The 21,828-nt window shown below is 42.0% G+C and overlaps 1 protein-coding gene and 1 long non-coding RNA gene across 2 annotated transcripts; one reads left to right on the forward strand and one right to left on the reverse strand.

The window, feature by feature from the left end:
• Positions 1-573: 573 nt before the first annotated feature.
• LOC140191267 (cold-inducible RNA-binding protein B-like) lies at positions 574-1,567 on the reverse strand. The gene has a single exon (XM_072248526.1). The coding sequence runs from the start codon at positions 1,500-1,502 to the stop codon at positions 1,089-1,091; it is 414 nt and encodes a 137-aa protein (XP_072104627.1). The 5' UTR covers positions 1,503-1,567; the 3' UTR covers positions 574-1,088.
• Positions 1,568-1,575: 8 nt separating this feature from the next.
• Positions 1,576-13,871, forward strand: LOC140191274 (uncharacterized). Its single transcript, XR_011883806.1, has 3 exons — positions 1,576-1,799; positions 8,632-8,768; positions 12,982-13,871. It is a non-coding gene; the product is annotated as an uncharacterized lncRNA (long non-coding RNA).
• Positions 13,872-21,828: the final 7,957 nt, after the last annotated feature.

Consider the following 21,828-nt stretch of genomic DNA (forward strand, 5'->3'; position numbering starts at 1 on the left):
AAAATTAGGTGAACACCAAATACCTAGAATGCCGCAATGTTAAAAGTACAGTTTCCGCAAGCCATCATTTTAATTAATTGCTCGAAAAGTAAACACCGAATGTAATAGGGCTTCTGGAAACATGGCGAGCGAACTCCAACGCAGCTGATAAACGAGCGCACTCGATTCCAGGTACAACATGGCGAGGCGAGGCGGCCACGCAGGCCCGCTCTGGCTCCTCCCTCCCTCCACACCATGAGTCGGTGGAGCACGATGGGCGATGGCGACCCGCACGCTGGTGGGACTACCGCCGGGAGCCGGAGCGGGGGCGGGCCAGGGAACCATTTGCTCAACACGTGGGCATGCAGTGCTGCAGCCCCGCCGCAGTGCCACCCGTTCGGCAACCCGCCCCCCCCCCCCACCGGAATGACGGGCCCGCTAGGGTCAGGCCTCGACCTCGGCCCGCCACTACTCCACGTGTCGCACCACGAGATCCCGCAGGGCCGCTCCGGCCGACCGACCGAGCACTCACCTGATACACCGACCAACGCTCCGCTCCCCACGACCTGAACAAAAGCATTTTGCAGACAAAAATTCATTTCCATTTTTAATATGTCACTTTTGCAAAGAATTTCGTACAGAACGCGTGTTCAGCTTTCCACGAAAATAATTTGTCTTAAGGAAATAAAGTACCCAGGCTTCGGAAAGCGGGATTTTGCTTCTCAAACGACACATTTTCACCATTAGGAGAGACCAGACTGCTTCAACGCTACAGAGGCGCTGGGTCACTACGCACATCTACCGCCCGCCACAACTTCCTCCGCGTTAATTCAAAGTAAAAAAATGTCTTTTAAGTTACAAACTGGGTGAACTTTTAAGCTATAAAACTTCGCGACGAACAAAGGAGGGGGTGGAGCAGGAAAGCGAGTGGAGCACAAGAGGGGAGAGGCGTTTGGCACCAACAGAGGCAGTCCTGTAATGGCGGGACGGGACTCATGGACAGGAACCTGCCGCCTCCCCGCTCCTCCTCCCTCAGTAGGGTGTTAAGTATAGGGTGGGGGTGGGGAGAGAAGTGGGCCTCGGTTTCAGGCCGGGTACACACACGCAAGTCACTGGTAGGAGCTGCGGCCTCCATAACTGTAGCTGCCTCGGCCTCGGGAGTAGCCGTCACCGCGGTAGTCCCTCGTGTCATACTGCCGGGCGCCGAATCCGCCACCTCGCCCGCGGCCATAACTTCGTCCTCCGCCGCCGTAGCCACCGCCGCCTCCCGACTTCTTCTCAGCGTGGTCCACCCGGATCTGGCGACCGTCCAGAGACTTGCCGTTCATCGCCTGCATTGCATCGTGGGCATCACCCGGGTTCTCGAAGGTGATGAAGCCAAAGCCGCGGGACGTCTGGGTGTCCCTGTCCTTGATAACACGCACCTCGGAGATCTGCCCGTACTTGCAGAACACCTCCTCCAGTGCCTGCTCGTCCGTCTCAAAGTTGAGGCCGCCGATGAATAACTTTCCTTCCTCGGCCATGGTGGTTGTGCGTACGTTCTCTGCCGCTCGTGGTCCCGCTCTGCTCCTTCGGCGGCTGCAGCTCGACTACTCTAGCTCGGTTCGCTCCGCCCACCTGCCCCCACGCCGCTGCTCCATTGGCCAGACCCCGTGGACACCAGCCAATCGCACGGCAAGTGGGTCTTTCCGCGCCGCAACTGCGCGAGATCCTGCCTCCGACTGCAGCCTGCTCCCGCCCGCCCGCCATCTTGTCGATTCGCAGTTGTTCAACCTCCATTCTGAGCTGTTTGTCCGTTCTTCCTGGAAACTGGCGCCGAGGTACTGCGGAGTGCGAGACTTCCACCAAAATTTTACTTGGGTTTCACCCATACACCCTCAAAATTTAAAGGTTGTCGGACAGGCACATGAAAGTAGTTTATATCTATAATATAAGTTTTATTCACCTGGTATTAAAATTTAATGATGCCGTCAACAATACTAGACATGGCCCCTGAAATTACACAAACTGCGCAGCTTACGTCAGCTATTTCAGAAACTTGGAACAAGCTTTCAGACTTGTGTCCCCAAACGCCAGTTGAATTGTGCAGATGAGGGAATGAACAATTTATGTCTCGTCTCCCCACAGATGGCATTAGTCGTGATTTCTCACTTAACAGAGTGGGCCACGTGAAGGCTGCCATCTTCCACTCCTCGTACAATTAATTAAATCCTTGCGAATAAGATAAACTCAAATTACTATCTCATTAAAAATATAAGAAAGAATTGAGGATTTCGTAAAACGCACGAACAAATCCAACCCACAAAGAAAACATAAGTATTAAGCCATTCGTCCCTTCTGGTCTGATCGTTAAGAGTTACATAACCACGCATCCCATAGCAGCTGTGTACCTACTCTAGGGCCCAGTTCATGTTTCACCAAAAATTCCAGATCTTAACAGTTTTCGTCAAAACATAAACAAATGCGCCAAAGTCCAGAAGTGAGGTGAGAATGAAGTACATCTAACAATTTGTCTATAACAACCTCTAAAAATGAAGTCAGTGAACAAAGGGAAAACATACTAATGATCAGTACTAGACAAAGTAACTTACAAGAGAACTAAGGAAGATATGAGCATTTCATCTGTATATATAAAATGTACTGTGTTAATCAAAAAGAACTTTGAAGTGGAAATGGGATTGGGAAGAATAGACCTAAAAGGCATATTCTAAAGATTTAGCAGAGGAATGCTCAAAAGACCAGTATTAATACACTAAAAGTGTTTGAGCCTCGATATTACAGGGAGAAAATTCAAATATCAGACCCTGAGTTTCTTTTTTTCTGTGGGCATATTAGCAAATCTATAGGACAGCAACTGTAAACTTGGTAAATGAGCAACAAACTGTACAAATGCAAATATAAATAAATAATAAATGCCTGAAATAACAAGATAAAAAGACCTTAAAGTGAGACCATTGGTTGTGGGATCACTAGAAATAGAATGAGTGTAGTTATTCCCCTTTGTTCAAGAGCCTGATAGTCGAAGGGTAGTAACTGTTATTAAACCTGATGGAATGGGTCCTGAGGCACTTGTATCATCTACCTGATTGCAGCAGTGAGAAAACAGCACAGCCTGGGTGGTGAAGTGAGGATCTTTGATGTTGGATATTGCTTTTCTATGGCAATGTTTCATGTAGGTGTGCTCAGTGGTTGAGAGGGCTTTACCATGATGTACTGGTCAAAATCCACTACATTTTGTAGGATTTTCCAGTCAAATGCATTAGTGTTCCCATACCAGGCCATAATGCAGCCACATAAAGAAACACATAATAAATACTTAAGAGTATTTATTGAAAGTTCTATGGTATCATACCATTGTATTGGCCCTTAGATAGCTTTCTGGTTTTCATTTTACACTTCTGTGAAATAGACAACAAGGAATAAAGGACCCAGCTACCTTGCAGGTGTTGTGTTCCACATATTTTCATGCAACTGTCATATTTAAAAAACGCTGAAACACAAACCAATGTCTGAAGCTTAAAGTAGCAACAGTTCAGGAGTTTTTTTTTAATTTGACAGAGAGTAACCTGCTAGTACCATTGACATTTGCCCTGTAGATTTGGCATCAGCTTGCTCCAAGAAAAGATGACTTCCGGGTTTACTTCCAGCCCTACAATTTGATCAGGAATACCAGACAAGTTGTAGGAACAGAGGAATAAGTAAATTAACTGCAGTATAATAATGAGGATGCTAATATAAATACACGAAACCACCTTGATTTCCTTGGCTGTGCAAGTCTAGGGAAGACAACCTCTGGCCCCACCAAACTTGTGAGATTGAGGTGCACTCGATCCCACCACCAACCTCGGTTTGTGTGGGTGCTGTGACATTTGCTGACCTGTTACAAATTAATGCCACGAAACAACCGACAGTACACTGCACACGATTAGAGGAATTATATTTATGAATCTTAACTGCAGGGTTAGTAAAGAATAACAAAAAGAAAAGAGCTAATTCTAATTAAACAATCAAATATGCACAAGTTGGAGCTCATCTTGAACTTCTCTGTCATTCACACACCGGGCTCTCGGCCAACGTGAAAGCACGCATCACCTTCCAAATGTCACTCACAATCCATCTTGAATAAACGGGTCTCCCACCAAATCGTATGCTATGACTGATTCTCCCCAGCACTTTCTCTCTTCATGTCCTCTCGAACAAAACCCCCGAGCCTAACCTTATTGTCCTTCACCAAGAAAACCTCCCACTAATTGGATGGCACACATTCCACATCATCCCGTATCTTCAACAATAACCCAAACAGGCTGAAAGCAGGACAGCAGCTCTTACAGAGCTGCTAAATGAAATACCTACAGCGTAACAGTAAAGATGTGAACAGGGTATTACATACAGAACAATATTGTTTAGTTGACAAAGTTGCATGAGGTAAATGGGTACATGGGTATCCTAATGAAATTTAGCCACTGTCGTGCCTTCTTTCTAGCTGCATTGATATGTTGAGTCCAGGATACAGCCTTAGATATTGACATCCAGGAACTTGAAATTGCTCACTCTTTCCACTTTTGATCCTTCTGAGAGGACTGGTGTGTTCCCTTGTTTTATCCTTTCTGATGTCCACAGACAACTCTTTGTTTTTACTGACATTGAGTCCAAGGCTGTTGCTACAACACCACTTAATCAGCTGATATATCTTGCTCCTGTATGCCCTCTAATTACGATCTGAAATTCTGCCAACAAAATTGTATTGTCAATGAATTTATAGGTGACATTTGAGCTGTGCCAAGACACATAGTTACGGGTGTAGAGAGAGTAGAGCAGTGGGGTGCACCAGTGTTGATGGCCAGTGAGGTTAACACATACATATTAACCTGCAGGCTTACCGAACTTTCACTAAAACGAACTGGGGATGGGCACCGTAGATAACGCTACTACCACAAAGTTTCAGTGAACAGGATTTGATCTTGCCCTTGGGTACTGTCTATGTGGTTTGCATGTTCTCCTTGTTACCATGCTCCCATAGGCTCCAGCTTCTTCCCAGAGTCTAAAGATGTGCTATAGTAAAGCTACACTTGGTGCAAGTGAGTGGTTGGAGAATCAGAAGGGAGATAATGGGCATGTGAGAGATAGGGCTTTCAGTGAATAGTTTTTGTCATAAAACTACAAAACATTTACAATAGATTGGGTAGAAATTGTGTTAGATAACCAAAAATAAAAATAGCAGATAAAAACTCACTTAACTGAGAATAAATAAAACTGGTTTGATAAAGAGTTTCATTTATGAAATGTCAACTCTGTTTCTCAAACACCAACTGATTGTTTTTAACTTATGTTTTTACTTGGAATCCTTTACCTAGAGGGGAATTATCAGTCATTGGTTATATTCTAATCAGAGACTGATAGATTTCAGTCAATTAAGGGATAACGTACTAGGACTGTAAAATAGTGGAGGTAGAAGATTAACCCCGATCTTGTTGAATGGTCTCAAGAGATAACCTGTATCTGCTTTGATACCGCCACAATAGGTCATAAAAGATCTACTTTCTCTGGTTCTTTACTCTACTTTGGAAAATCTAGATAAATGGAACACATATGGCATTGACTACAGTTTGGCATTCCACATAAAATCAACCCATCCAAACTTATCATCAAGCCTTGTACCTCCCACTACAACTGGATCTTCAACTTCCTCATTGGCAGACTTAATCAGTCTGTGACAATATTGGTGACAACATCGCCTCCAAGCTGACCATTAACACATACGCACATCAAGACTGTGTGCTTAGCTCCCTGCTCTACCCCTATACAGACATGACTGCATAACTAAGCAGAGATCCAATGCCATATACAAATTTGCTGAAGACACCACAGTTTCTGGACAAATCACAGGTGGTGATGATTCAGGGTACAGGAGCAAGATAGGGCACCTAGTTGAAAGGTGCCACAATAACAACAACTTCTTGCTTAGTTTTAGTAAAACTAAAGAACTGATTATTGACTTCAGGAAGGGAAAAGTGGGAAAATGTGTGCCTATCTGCATTGCTGAATTGGCAATGGAGAGTGTGAGCAACTCTGACTTGAGTGGTGTGTTAACACAGTGATGACCTCTCCTAGACACAGCACAGAGGTGCAATCACAAGTAAGGTATGTCAGCATCTTTACTTTCTAAAAGGCAAAGAAAGTTCAGCATGTCATCAATCATTCTAACATAGAAAATAGGTGCAGGAGTAGGCCATTCGGCCCTTCGAGCCTGCACCGCCATTTATTATGATCATGGCTGATCATCCAACCCAGAACCCTGCACCAGCCTTCCCTCCATACCCCCTGATCCCCGTAGCCACAAGGGCCATATCTAACTCCCTCTTAAATATAGCCAATGAACTGGCCTCAACTGTTTCCTGTGGCAGAGAATTCCACAGATTCACCACTCTCTGTGTGAAGAAGTTTTTCCTAATGTCAGTCCTAAAAGGCTTCCCCCTTATCCTCAAACTGTGACCCCTCGTTCTGGACTTCCCCAACATCGGGAACAATCTTTCTGCATCTAGCCTGTCCAATCCCTTTAGGATTTTATACGTTTCAATCAGATCCCCCCTCAATCTTCTGAATTCCAATAAGTACAAGCCTAGTTCATCCAGTCTTTCTTCATATGAAAGTCCTGCCATCTCAGGAATCAATCTGGTGAACCTTCTTTGTACTCCCTCTTTGGCAAGGATGTCTTTCCTCAGATTAGGGGACCAAAACTGCACACAGTACTCCAGGTGTGGTCTCACCAAGGCCTTGTACAACTGCAGTAGTACCTCCCTGCTCCTGTACTCGAATCCTCTTGCTATAAATGCCAGCATACCATTTGCCTTTTTCACCGCCTGCTGTACCTGCATGCCCACTTTCAATGACTGGTGTATAATGACACCCAGGTCTCGTTGCACCTCCCCTTTTCCTAATCGGCCACCATTCAGATAATAATCTGTTTTCCTATTTTTTCCACCAAAGTGGATAACTTCACATTTATCCACATTAAATTGCATCTGCCATGAATTTGCCCACTCATCCAAACTATCCAAGTCACCCTGCATCCTCTTAGCATCCTCCTCACAGCTAACACTGCCGCCCAGCTTCGTGTCATCCGCAAACTTGGAGATGCTGCATTTAATTCCCTCATCCAAGTCATTAATATATATTGTAAACAACTGGGGTCCCAGCACTGAGCCTTGCAGTACCCCACTAGTCACTGCCTGCCATTCTGAAAAGGTCCCGTTTATTACCACTCTTTGCTTCCTGTCTGCTAACCAATTCCCTATCCACATCAATACCCTACCCCCAACACCATGAATACCATGTGCTTTAAGTTTGCACACTAATCTCCTGTGTGGGACCTTGTCAAAAGCCTTTTGAAAATCCAAATATACCACATCCACTGGTTCTCCCCTATCCACTCTACTAGTTACATCCTCAAAAAATTCTATGAGATTCGTCAGACATGATTTTCCTTTCACAAATCCATGCTGACTTTGTCCAATGATTTCACCGCTTTCCAAATGTGCTGTTATCACATCTTTGATAACTGACTCCAGCAGTTTCCCCACCACTGACGTTAGGCTAACCGGTCTATAATTCCCCGGTTTCTCTCTCCCTCCTTTTTTTAAAAAGTGGGGTTACATTAACCACCCTCCAATCCTCAGGAACTAGTCCAGAATCTAACGAGTTTTGAAAAATTATCACTAATGCATCCACTATTTCTTGGGCTACTTCCTTAAGCACTCTGGGATGCAGACCATCTGGCCCTGGGGATTTATCTGCCTTTAATCCTTTCAACTTACCTAACACCACTTCCCTACTAACATGTATTTCGCTCAGTTCCTCCATCTCACTGGACCCTCTGTCCCCTACTATTTCTGGAAGATTATTTATGTCCTCCTTAGTGAAGACAGAACCAAAGTAATTATTCAATTGGTCTGCTATGTCCTTGCTCCCCATAATCAATTCACCTGTTTCTGTCTGTAGGGGACCTACATTTGTCTTTACCAGTCTTTTCCTTTTTACATATCTATAAAAGCTTTTACAGTCAGTTTTTATGTTCCCTGACAGTTTTCGCTCATAATCTTTTTTCCCCTTCCTAATTAAGCCCTTTGTCCTCCTCTGCTGAACTCTGAATTTCTCCCAGTCCTCAGGTGAGCCAACCTACACATGTATCTATGAAGTATCCTGTCTCGATGCATCAGAGTCTGATACAGCAATTCAAATGTTTTTTTTCTTGGGAGTGTTGTGTATTTCATGCTATATGCCCATGATACTGCTGCAAATAAGTTTTTCATACACCTGTACATACATGTATTTAAGCATATAACAATAAATCTGACTGATTTGGTACAGTAGGTTCAAAGGCCAAATGGCATAGTCCTGATTTTTAAGTCTTTATTAATGCTGTTAATGTTACTTCCCTCTTCACGGATACTGCCCAACTTTCTGTATTTCCCATACTTTGTTTTTCTACTAAATAAAATTTATAATCTAATTACTGTTATACTACAACAAAAGTCCTCTTTCACTGATATTCCTTCCAACTGCCCACCTTCAGAGGGATCTGAATTCCAGAGTCAATTATTTGATTCCTTATTTATGTTAATGCATTGAAAGCAGCTTAATGGTGTTTTGAAGGGCAAGAGTGACTTGGTTGAACAAAGAAGATCCTGGTGGATGTGGAGAAAATGTTTTCCATTGAAGGAGAATATAGAGCTGGAGGGTCGCACTTTTGAAAATAAGGGATTCGAAGCAGAGATGAGGGAATTTTTCAGGTAGTTAGTCTGTGCACATATTCAGTTCAAATACTAGAGCTGCTTCCTCTCTTGTTGAGGTTGCTACATGCTGACTGTAACAATTCTATGTCTACTGATTGTATTCTAGATAATAATTGGATAATTTTAATCCCTTGGTATTACTGCCATGTTCTGTCATTTATCAGAAATTTGCCCATAAATCTATGCTTTAATTTCCTTAGCTGTTTTCAGATATTTATTGTCCACTCCCTTTGATTGACATTCTGTTTCTTCTTTCAGTCATATTTTTCACAAATTAACTCTCATTGCTGTTATTAATTCGTGAACCAACAGTTATAACACAACCTTTCTTTATCTCCCTCTATTTGAAAACTGTAACCAGGAATGTTGAAGTACCATTTCTACCCTCTAAATCAAGCTTCCATAATAGCTGCAGTTTATCATATCATTTCACCTTATACACTATTATTGTTGCAATTACATACATATTTACTGTTTAGTACAGACTTATGTTCTGCCCTCCAAATTATCTTATTATTTTTGCATCATTTCCACTTTGCTTCTTTCGCTCTGAATATTCACTCAGCTTTTCAACTCCCTGTCAAACTAGTCTAGGTAGGTTAGACCACAACTGTGGAGAAAATAATTGAGTTACAGAACAATTGTTTCTCATGCTGTTTTAAAACTTCCAGTTAGGTTTAAGTCACTGCCACAAAACCAAAGTAACAACATTAGAAATCTGAAATGAGATCCTGTAAGATGTTCAGTCTCCAAGTCACTTGAATTCTCCATCCTTGGGGATCGTCCTGCCAGGCTATATGGGTAGAACACAGAAACGAGAAAGAGATTATCACTTAGATGGGACTGTATTATAGGCTCTCAAACAGTCAGTGGGAATTAAATCAGATGTGAAAACGGATTGCAGATTGCTGTAAGAATAACAGGGCAAATTAGGGGGTTACTTAACTCCTCTAATATCAATTTGGTCACTCATAGTGCAAAGGGCTTAGACAAAATCAAATTTGTTATACATTTTGAGTAAAAGAAAACTTTCTTAATCAGTAAACAGATGGCCCTACTAGACAGGGCACAAAACTAGACCTCCACTTAGAGGTAATGTTGAAGTTTCAGCTGTGGAGTTTATTGGTACCAGTGACTTTAATTCTATTAGTTAAAAAAATAAAGAGAAAGGTAAATCTACAAGTTAAGGTCTTAAATTGGGGAAGGGGAAATTCTGGAGAATTTTTAAAAAACAGGAACCTGTAGAGATCAGTTGGATGAAACAATTCCAAGTAAACAAATGCCTGGCAAATCAGAAGCACTTAAAACTATGATTTCAAGACATCATGAACAGCATGTTCCTGTCAGGGTAAAGAGCAGGGCTGGGATTGCCCTTGCCCTTCAACCTAACAAGGGCAAGGATAAGAGATATTGAGGCTCTGGCTAAGAAAACGATGGCTTACGTCAGGTTTAGGCAATGGTGATTAGTACAAGTGTAGGTGGTTTTCTGAAAAAGTAACCAAGTGAATTTATGAGGACAACAAGATGGTCATTGTTTAAGTGGACTCCAGCAAGGCCTGTGGCAAGGTCCCACATGGAAGGCTAACAGGGAATGTTAGATCACATGGATTTCAGGAAGAGCTAGCACTAGTGGATACATAACTGCTTGAATTGAATCGACTTTATTACCTACATCCTTCATACACGAGGAGTAAAATTTTTACATTACATCTCCATCTAAATGTGCAATTTATTATAAATAGCATATACACCAGAACAGTCAATATACCATAGAAATACAATTGTATCAGCGTGAATTAATCAGTCTGATGGCCTGGTGGAAGAAGCTGTCCCAGAGCCTGTTGGTCCTGGCTTTTATGCTGCAGTACCGTTTCCCAGATGGTAGCAGCTGGAACAGTTTGTGGTTGGGGTGACTCGGGTCTCTGATGATCTTTCGGGCCCTTTTACACACCTCTCTTTGCAAATGTCCTGAACAGTGAGAAGTTCACATCTACAGATGCACTAAGCTGTCTGCACCACTCTCTGCAGAGTTCTGCAATTGAGGAAAGTACAGTTCCCATACCAGGCAGTGATGCAGCCAATCAGGGTGTGCCCCTGTAGAAAGTTCTTAGGATTTGGGGGCCCATACCAAACTTCTTCAACCATCTGAGGTGAAAGAGGCGCTGCTGTGCCTTTTTCACCACACAGCTGGTGTGTACAGACCACTTAAGATCCTCAGTGATATGGACGCCAAGGAACTTAAAGCTATTCACCTTCTCAACCCCAGATCCATTGATGTCAATAGGAGCTAGCCTGTCTCCATTCCTCCTGTAGTTCACAACCAGCTCCTTTGTTTTTGTGCCATTGAGGGAGAGGTTGTTTTCTTGACACCACTGTGTCAGGGTGATGACTCCTTCTCTGTCAGCTGCCTCATTATTATTTGAGATTAGGCCAATCAGTGTAATGTTGTCAGCAAGTTTAATTAGCAGATTGGAGCTGTGGGTGGTGACACAATCATGGGTATACAGAGAGTAAAAGAGAGGGTTTAGGACACAAAACGGGGGGGGGGCTCCTGTGTTGAGGGTCTGAGGGGCAGAAGTGAGGGAGCCCACTCTTATCATCTGCCGGCAATCTGACAGGAGGTCCAGGATCCAGCTACACAAGGCAGGGTGAAGGCTGAGGTCTCCGAGCTTCTTGTTGAGCCTGGAGGGAATTATGGTGTGGAATGCTGAACTGTAGTCCAAGAAGAGCATTCTCACATAAGCATCCTTCTTCTCCAGATGTGCAAGGAGCAGATACTTTATAGTATAAGTGGCAGAGGTTGAATGGAATCCTGTGATAAGTGGTGTTCCACTTGGATTAGTGGTGGACCCATTTCTGTTCATCATTTATAGAAACTGCTTTAATGTGAAAATGCAAGGCACAGTTGGTAAATCTGCAGATGACACTAAAATATGTAGTATTGCAAACAGTGAAGGTAGTGACTAAAAATACGGGAGGATTTTAATCAGCTAGATAAGTGGGTCAAGCAAAGGCAATCAATTCAGATAAGCGCAATGTGTTTCATTTTGGGAAGACAAATAAGGGTAGGACATTCACTGGGGAGTGTTACAGAAGGACCTAGGAGTCCAAGTACAAGTGGTATCACAGATAAACAGGGTGGTGAAGTATATGTTTGGCATGCTTACCTTCAGCAGTCAGGGCAATGGACATAGAAATTGGGATGTTATGTTGCAGATGTACAAGATATTGATGAGGAAACAACTGGGGTACTGTGTACAGTTTTGATTACCCTATTATATAAAAACCAAAATTAAGCTGGAAAGAGTCGAGAGATTTACCATGGATGTTGTCAGGACTTGATGGTCTAAGAAAAAGGTTAGGCATGATAAGAATTTATTCCTTGAAGCACAGGAGATAAGGGGTGATCTTATCAAGATGTATAAAATTATGAGGGGCAAGGCTAAATTAAATGTACATCAGCTTTTTCCCAAGGGAGTGAAAACCAAAACTGGATGGCATGGATTTAAAGCGAGAGGGGAAATATTTGAAAAGGATCTGAGGGGAAACTTCCTCATTCAGAGGGCATGAGCTACCAGGAAATGAGGTTGGGGCAGGTACAATAACAACACTTAAAACATTTGGAACGTATTTGGATAGAAAAGGTGTAGAGTTATTTAGAGTGATATGGGTCAAATGCTGGCAAATGGGACTTGTTTAGATGGACATCTTAATTGTCATGTATGACTTGGTCTAAAGGGGTTGGTTCCACGCTGTATTGCTCTATTCCACTCTTGACCACTGTTTTTGATCTCGTCTTTTCAATAAATAACAAAAGCTTAATAAACAACATCTCATCCAACTTGGCACATTACAATATTCTGGACAAAATACTGAATTCAACTATTTCAGATAACCCATCCTTTTTAAGTCTTGTCTCACATTTCCAGCATTCAGTCTTACCACTCATAATTTCATATTTCACTCATCTTCTACTTATACCTATTCTAGATATGACCTTTGATATTCACCAGCCTTCACCATCCTCTTTTATCCAATATCATCATCGCCTCTATTGTTCAACTTCTTTGTCTCCAGCCTACTGTAAACCTCACCATTGTTCTCTCTGCTCCACCCCATTGCTCTACAATTTATATCATACTTTCTAACTGCTAACAGTTTTGATGAAAGGTAATTGACCTGAACGTTAACTCTGTTTCTCTTCCCACAGGTGTTGCCTGCCTTGAGACAGTGGATAGGATAAACACAGGAGATCCAGCAACCAGCCACTAACCATGACATGACGAATCTTCAGAGCTATAAAGACTATAAATGGTCCAAGCACCCAAGGCCTCACCAAGCTGAGACAAGAGCTAATTATGGATAGAGAAGTAACCAGCACCTGCTTGGAGGTGCAATTTCAAGGTGTTCTCAACTGGAACTCAGTAGTTGAGGGAAGTGTCTATCAGAAAGCTGACTATTTGTTACAATCTTGTCAATAAAGGGAACAGTTTAAAAGATCAATCAACAACTAATAAAACTTTTTTTAGGGGAAAATAAAGCACCAGGTGAACAGGTGAAATTCGTAATTCTGTTCTCAGAGTCCACTTTGTTAATGCAAATAACCAATTGGCCAAAAATGTGGCAGCAATTCAATGCAAAAAAGCATGCAGACATGGTTAAAAGGTTCAGTTGTTGTTCAGTCCAAACATCAGAAAGGGGAAGAAATTAAAGTAAAGATGCAAAGTAGCCATTAAATTCATCTGTCATTTCTTCATCCCCAGTGGTCCAATATCAACCCTCACCTCCCTTTTACTCCCTATTTCATTGAAAATAACTTTTAGTATCCTGCTTTTTATTATTGGCTTTTCTGTCCTCATATTTCATCTTTTCCCTTATGTCTTTATCTCGATTCTTGTTTTGTTGAACATAACCTTCAAATCTTCAGCACTAGATACTCAAAAAGGAAATAAATATGATAGAAGACATGATTAGCAAGATAATCTTCAGATTTACCTCTTCCAAGTGAATTTGAATGGTTTATCAGAAAGAAGTCATTAGAATACCTGAAGCTATTTTATTTCAATAACATCCACTGGCAAAAAAAACCTGGTCTATCAAGTGGCAATTTGGATCATGCCAGTAAATCAATGTTCAATAAATGTTCCAACATAACAGACCAGAATCTGTTTATTTTCCAAGAGGCTTGTGATAAGCTGTATGAATTACGATTTTCTCAGTATGTTTTAGTGACAAGTGACTTAGTACTTGGGTATATTTTGGGCAACATACAGAAAAAGTTTCCCACTCAAATGAATGGTTTCTACAGGTTCTATGTTACTACCTTCATTTGGACCAGTAACATGTGCGCATATTCATGAAAACGTTAGTGTGCGAAATGTTTTGAGGATTTCTTTTAAAAAGTGTTCAATCTTCATGATCAAACAATTAAATCAAGAAAATCGGTCAATCGATCTAAAGTAACTCGAAGATCCATATTCCAGGACCAGTTATCTTAAGAAGAGCAATTATTAAATGGTCAGGAAATGGAACTTACAATATTTCTCGGCCTGATTGCCTTCATTGCGCTACAAGAAATTGTGGAAAAAGCTCCCCAGAAAGCAAAACGATTTTGACAATTCCAAAAGGAGGTTATGTAAGAAGAGAAGGGCAATTTAAAATAGCGAACACACTGTCCCAATGACAGAGGCTTAGTGGGTCGGATTTTTTAATTATCACAGAAAACCATGTGATAAGCGAGGTTCAAAGTCAAAAGTTCAATTTAAGGAAGACCCCAGGACAAACAACAGTTAACAAAATTAATCATGACAATGGTCAAACTGGGTTTCTAGCATTTTTAACGTAACAGGCAAATCAACTAATTCACAGCGTTCCCAGAGCCGCTCGCTCAGCGGCAGGAAGACGGCTCCATCGGACTGAGTCATTGTTCTTCGTACCGCCGTGGCTCATTCAATAGCCATCACCTTCGACCTCGCCTCGCCGTACTGGCCTCTACCACCAAAGCCGCTCCTTTCATTTTTCCCCAGTAATCACGACCCCACCTCGGCTTCTGCCACCCCCCCCCCCCCCGCCTCTCGGTTTGATCCACCAGATCTGACTGACGGTTGGCGGTAGACCTGCCGCTTATGGCCTGCAATTAGTGCTTTTGGGTTGTCGAAATTTACAAAAAAAAAACTCGCGACGTTACGGTCTCTGATTTCTTAATATATCACACAGCGTGATTTGCTCGTATTTGAATAAGTGACCCGGCCAATTCCACCGCCGATAAATAATTTCCCCTCGGTCGACATTTTAACATTCAGCGGAGTGCGCACCTCGCTTGGCGAAAGAGAAACTTAAAATGGCGTCTGACAAAAAGAAAAAGAATGCCAGGAATTCTGCCCCTCACAGAGCGCGGGAAGCTCTGTCTTCCCTCTCACCCTGTTTAGCGGTGCGTTCTTTCGGAACTAAGTGTCAAATTAGCTTTCAAGGTAATAAACACGAAAGGAAATAATTCGTTTCAGAACACAACCAGTGGAGAATTCATTTGAACACGCACTGTGTCATCAGGCATGCAATTTAAAGTACAGAATCTGACTATCCTAGTCAAATACCAATTATCTCCAAAAATTTATTTACCATATACCTAGGTCTATTCTTCCATTAGAGAACTATCCTTTTAAGTCTACATTGTCTCCCTGAATTATCCACCAAAGTATGTTTCTCATTTTCCATTAATTTCCCCCTTAACCCTGTAGTCCCATATCTAGGTCAGTGGTATACCATACATCAAAGAAAGCAGTCATCCACACACTGATCCCAAGAATATCACTGTCACCCAGCTCCAGCCTTAAACAGGTATCAAGCCACACTGACAACTATTGGCACTAATTTTAGAAGAATGAAGACAGCTGCTTGAAAATTTCAAACCATTAAAGGTGCTGATTGTCCAAATGCATCAGAGTTTAGCAAGGCAACAGCTCTGCCCTAAACCACAAGAAACTAGAGATGTTGTGAGTCTGTAAACCAGATGTCCATCACATAAACCAGATTTGTCATTTCCCCGCTGCTTTAGGAGAGCATCCAAGATAATCAAGGATCCCTCCCATCCTGGTCATTCTCTCTTCTCCCCTCTCAAGTCAATCCAAAGATACAAAAGTTTGTAGGGGGGGGGGGGAAATACTAAAAAACATTCCCTCCTCTCACATATCAAGGTTGATTTTCTAATTTACCTTGCCCTGGCTCTTGCACTTTGTTCTTCTTATAATGCATATTCTCTGTAGTTGGAACATTGTGTATATTTTTCTTCTATTACCTCTATGTAATTATGTATGGCAAAATCTGCCTTGGATGGCAAACAAAGATTGTCTCTGTATCTAGGTACAAGTGCTAATCACAGTAAACCAAAACCACCCCCCCCCCCGGACCAATTCTAGCATCAGGTTGCACAGTGTGAAAATAAGGGATAGACCATTTAGATTGGAAGTTAAAAATTTCACTTAGCAAGAGGTAAACCCTCAATTCTCCATCATGAGGGACTGTGAAGTCTCAGTCATGGAGTTCATTGTAAACAGAAGTCAAGATATCAAGAAACATGAGGACAGTGATGGAAAATGGTGTCAACTTGGACGATTAGCCATAACCTTCATAGTCTCAAGATCACAAAGGGCTATTCTTGCTTCTATTTGTTATTCCTCTGAATTGGAAAATTGCAAAGTTTTCCAAACCACTACCAACATGTGCAGTGCCACTTTCTTTCTCAACTTATCTAAATATTTATGTCAGACAAAAGTATCACTGGTTATTAAAATAAACTACTCCACTTAATGGTTAATATCATGCATTTTTTTCCCTTTCTCTTCTGGCTGCATTTGACACCCTTTCCTTCAACTTTGTAATGCTATATGCATTTTAAACCTCCACATTAACTTTGATTTCCAAGACCCACTCCTGTTTATCCTCATGCCATTTAATTCTACTTCACAGTATTTTCATGTCCTTTAACCACCAACTCTTTCATAGTTTCTTCCTTTGTATATTTACCAGTACCAAATTCCTATACAATGATTACCCTAGTCAGTACATTCAACGTCATGGAAGATGCAGATATGAACTTCTTCCACTGCTCCAATGCAGACATACTTCCAAGCAACTTTTTCCAGTCAACTTGTAGAAAACCACATTTCCGCATGAAATTTGACTTTCCTTCATTCCTTTTATGTTTGATGTATTTTACTTTCTATAACAATACTTCATCTAAAAGAAATAATAATAGCTAAAGACAAATGCATTGCACCCATGGAACCTGAGTGCAAGAAGAAGCTTTATTTTGAGTTGTACAAGAATAGCATGTGCTCAAAGAAATGAATGTAGATTTGAAGAATTGGTATATCTATGCAAAGAAAATGCATTAAGCTTTAAAGGCAGTTTAAAATGCATTTACTTTATTTGGAGATTCCACTTGTCACCGAACACTTTAACAAATTTATACAGATGTGTTGTTGAAAGCATCCTGACTGGTTGCTGTCATAGTCTGGTACATCATCTCCTCAATGGAACATGACAGACCATTTGACAATCAATAAAACCATATTCACTACAATCTAGTAACACTGTAACCCCTTTAACTACCTTGCACTAAAACAGATCTTTTTGTATTTCTAAGTACTCTTATAAAATTTATGTAAGAGAAATCTGCCACAAAAGATCACCAGGCAGAGAGAGGAAGTAAAGGTCATTCTCAAAGACTCCTTGTTAAAAAAAGATGCCACATTCACAATAATTTGGGAAGCCCTGGGCCCACAACTACTAAAAAGGCAACAACATTTGGGATGCACTGAGCATGGTGGCCATGAGTCAGTAGCACCCACCTTAAACTAGCAGCCCAGTTATCCTACTTGGCTCTTCCTACCTTCATGGTACAGTCCAAACACCACAATAGTTTCAGTTACCCAAGAACTCTCAAAACTTACAAACTTGCATGGAAGCAAGTAATCCTTAATCCTGAGTAATTTTTAAAATCAATGGCGCCAAATTAGAGGTCAGACTGGTTGCACTTGTGATGCAGTTTTGAGGGCCACTCTTTCCATGTTATGTTGCTTGACTGAGTTTACAGTGCTCCTGCTTCTTCTGCAATACATGGTCCAAATATCAAGCCATAATGAAATTGGAACATTGAACCCACTGGCTGTAATCAAAGCTAACATGGGGGTGGGGGGGGCAGGGAGAGAGGAATTGTGGCTGTTGGATGCTAGTCACATTAAACCAGTGGATGCCAGTCACATAGCAAAAAGCTGCTGGAAGAACCCAGTGGATCAGATAGCAGCTGCAGAAGCAAAGAATTTATTAAATGTTGTGGGTTAATACCCTGCATTCCTTCACTATCACTGTCTGATGCGCTTTCTCCTCTAATTCTCCCTTTGACCCATTTTTTTAAAAAAAAAAACAGATGCACCAGAGAAACCATCCTATCCAGATGCACCACACCCCGATTTAGCAACTGCTCCGTCAAAGACCAGAGTTGTGATCCAGTCTGTTATAAACTAGCCCCCCTTCCAGTAAATGCTACACCTCTCGCTGCCTCAGAAAAGCACTCAACATAATCAAGGAGCACTCCCATTCCGACATTTTCTTTTCTCCCCCCTCCCACTGGGCTCAAAGATGATCTCCCATCTACTTTGTCATGGTGCTTGCAATTTGTCTAACTACACTCCACTATTTAAATGCAACACAATTCCACATTGCTTTCCTTTTCACTACTCCAATATACTTGTGTATGAAGTGATCCACACATAAGGCACAAGGACCTCATATGAAAATCTGAAGAAACACACACAGGAGCTGGAGAAACTCAGCAAGTCAGGCAGCATCGATGGAGGGAAAAGTACAGTCTGTGTTTCAGTTCAAAACCCCTCATCTGTTCTGAAGTGTCTTGACCCAAAATGTCAACCGTCCATTTTCCTTCATAGATGCTGCTTGATCCGCTCAATGGAATGATCTGTCTAGATGGCATGCACACAAAAGCTTTTCACAGGATCTTGGTACAAGTGACAATAATATTTTCAAACTCTTTAACTGCTACTCTAGCAATAGCACCAATAATTTCAGGATCATCTCATAATAAGCCTGACATAATCAGATGTCTTATTAAATTTATTATATCATGAAGTCATGTGAGACCATTTGTTGGGGGGCAGGGGATAGGGTTGAAGCAGCAGCCCACAAGGATAAAGGTTGAATCTACCTACCTGGGAACACCAGACTGGTGGTTACACCCAGATCACGCACCATTCTCACAGGGAAAAAAAAAGACAACAACAGTTTCAGCTAATCAAGGATATTAAATCAAAGGCAAAATGAATTTCTCACATCTGATATTTAACTTGAAGAAAAAAATTCTACCAAGTTTAATAAATCTGATGTGTCCTGCTAAAGGGTCTCAGTCCAAAATGTTGACTGTTCATTCATCTCCATAGATGCTGCCTGACCTGCTGAGTTCTTCCAGCATTTTGTTGTCTCTCTGCACTTCCAGCATCTCATGGTTATAATATATCCAATAGTTAAGCCATCTGCAGGTAAAAAGCTTCTCTGCACTTTATCAATGGTTAAAATACTGAACATTTCTTTCTGACATAAAACTTACAATTTTCAAATCCAAAAGGCAAAATTTCTGACGAAGAATTTGGGACGATGACACACAAATACATTTATTTGGTAATCAATTTATTACAACACGCTTGGATCAAAACCATCCGGAGTTCAAATTGTGTCAAAATGTTGGAGGAACTCAGGCCACCAAGCAGCATCCAAGGAGGGGAATAAACAATTGCCATTTTGGGCAAAGACCCTTCATCTGGACTGGAAATGAAAACGACAGAAGCCAAAATAAAAAACTGGGGAGAGGGGAAGCAGTACAAGTTGGCAGGTGATGGGGGAGACCAGCTGGTGGGGGATGAGGGCTGATGGAAGCAGCTGGATAGGGATAGGTGAGAGGTAAAGGGCTGATGAAAAATATAATCTAATAGGAGAGGACAGTGGACCATGGAAGAAAAGGAAAGAGGACAGGAACTAGACGGAGGTATTTGGCAGGTGAGAAGGGGTGACGATAACCAGAACAAGGAATGGAAGAGAGGGGACTGGTGAAAATTTACACAAGATAGAAAAATCAATGTTCATGTTATCGGGCTGGGGGCTACCCAGATGGAATACAAGGTCCAACACCACCTTGGCATTGTGTTGGCCGAGGACAAACATGTCATAATGGGAATTGGAAATTGAATTGAAATGGGTAACCCCAGAAAAACCCTGCCTTTTGGGTGGATGGAGCAAAGGCGTTCAACAAAGCAATCCCCCAATCTTCATCAGGTCTCACCACCATCAAAGAGCCTGCACTGAGAGAACCTGATAAAATAATAGATGACTGAACAGACTCATATTTGAAGTGTTGCCTCACCTGTAAGGGCTGTTTGGGGCCCTGAATGGCAGTGAGGAAGGTGGTTTTGGCTGGTGGATAACTGCCAGGTGGGAAATCAGTGGGGAGGTATGAGGGGACAAGGGAATCATGTGAAGAATGATCCCAATGGAAAGCTGGAAGGTGGGGAGGGGGTGATGAAAGAGGGAAGTGGAAGAAAGAGTGGGAAGATGTGCTTAGTAATAGGGTCCTTTTGGAAATGGCAGAAGTTGTGGAGAATGATGTTCTCTTTATTCATTCCTCACTGTGGTCACCTTCTCATTCTCCTCACCTCCCTATGGTTTGACACAGTTATTGGCAGAATATTAGATGGCAGTAAGGCAGCATAAAGGAGAAAGACATTATCAGCATGTTGACTGGCGTCAAAAGAACAACCTTGTACTCAATATCAACACCACCAAGGAAATGATTGTGCACTTAAGGAAGGGGAAATTGGAGAAAACATACAACAGTCATCACTGAAGGGTCAGCTATGGAAAGAGTGAGTAGCTACAAGTTCCTGGGCATCAATATCTCAGAGGATTTATCCTGGGCCCTGTATACAATCATGAAGGCTGCATCACAGGGGCTATACTTCATTAGGAGTTTGATGAGTTTTGGTCCACCAAAGACCCTAGAAGATTTCTACAGATACAAGAATGGTGGAGCATTCTGATCACTGCTTGGTATGAAGACTCCAATGCACAGAATTGAAAATGTGTCCAGATTTTGTCTTGCACTGTACTGCTGCCGCAAAACAAATTTCACTGATGAAAACCTGATTCTGACCTTTCTCCATTTTCAATGTCTTATTTCCTAGAGGCCCTATGTACTCACCCACCAGGTGAGTTAAGGTGAATTTGGTTTACTTATCTCCCTCTGATGCTGTCTAAATCAACATCCCCCATTTCCCTTTCCAGCCCATTGTTACAGGAAACAAACTTACAATTTCCTATACACACTACCTCAATGACAAGAAACCCAGCCCTATCCCCTCCACACCATCTTCTCTGTTGCAAAAACAAAACTAACCTATCACAACTTCGTTCATGACTGTTGTTTCCCCAGTTCTGACATCCTCTCCACTGTAACCGCATCTTTCCCATAATCTGGTGACTAGAATTTATGCCCAAATTGCAGCCTACTGCTTGAGTTAATGCTTCTTGTGCAATGTTTAGGCTAATAAAGACCAGTAGCTGCATGCCTTTCTTACCATATTGAATTTGCACACTGCCATTTCCATTACTGGTTGATGCATCTTCGAAGGTCCTTGTTCCTCCACAGTGCAGCTGGGTTTGTAGCAAAAAAACACATTTAACTTAGAAATAACTCAACATTAAGGGGTCGGGCAACTGTATGAAGTTTGTGGCCTTCACTCAAAAATTGACCAAGTGTCATATCGCAATTGTGCAGAAACATTGGCTGCAATACAGATGAATCCATAGGGGAGGAAAAAGGTGCCCCTCATCCTGATGCAGGGTTTCAACCCAAAACAGCAACCATCTCTTTTGACTCCATTGATGCTACTTGATCTAGCTTATAAAAAAAATCTTGAATGGGTTTGTTCTGGCTGGTCTACCAACCACTTCCAACTGGAACAATACCATTCAAACCACAGGGAAGTTAGTG

The sequence above is a fragment of the Mobula birostris genome, chromosome 2 (assembly GCF_030028105.1).
Source record: "Mobula birostris isolate sMobBir1 chromosome 2, sMobBir1.hap1, whole genome shotgun sequence".
Classification (NCBI taxonomy): domain Eukaryota; kingdom Metazoa; phylum Chordata; class Chondrichthyes; order Myliobatiformes; family Myliobatidae; genus Mobula; species Mobula birostris.

Coding starts and splice junctions, on each gene's coding strand:
- LOC140191267 (XM_072248526.1), bottom strand. CDS start 1,502: ATGGCCGAGGAAGGAAAGTTATTCATCGGCGGCCTCAACTTTGAGACG.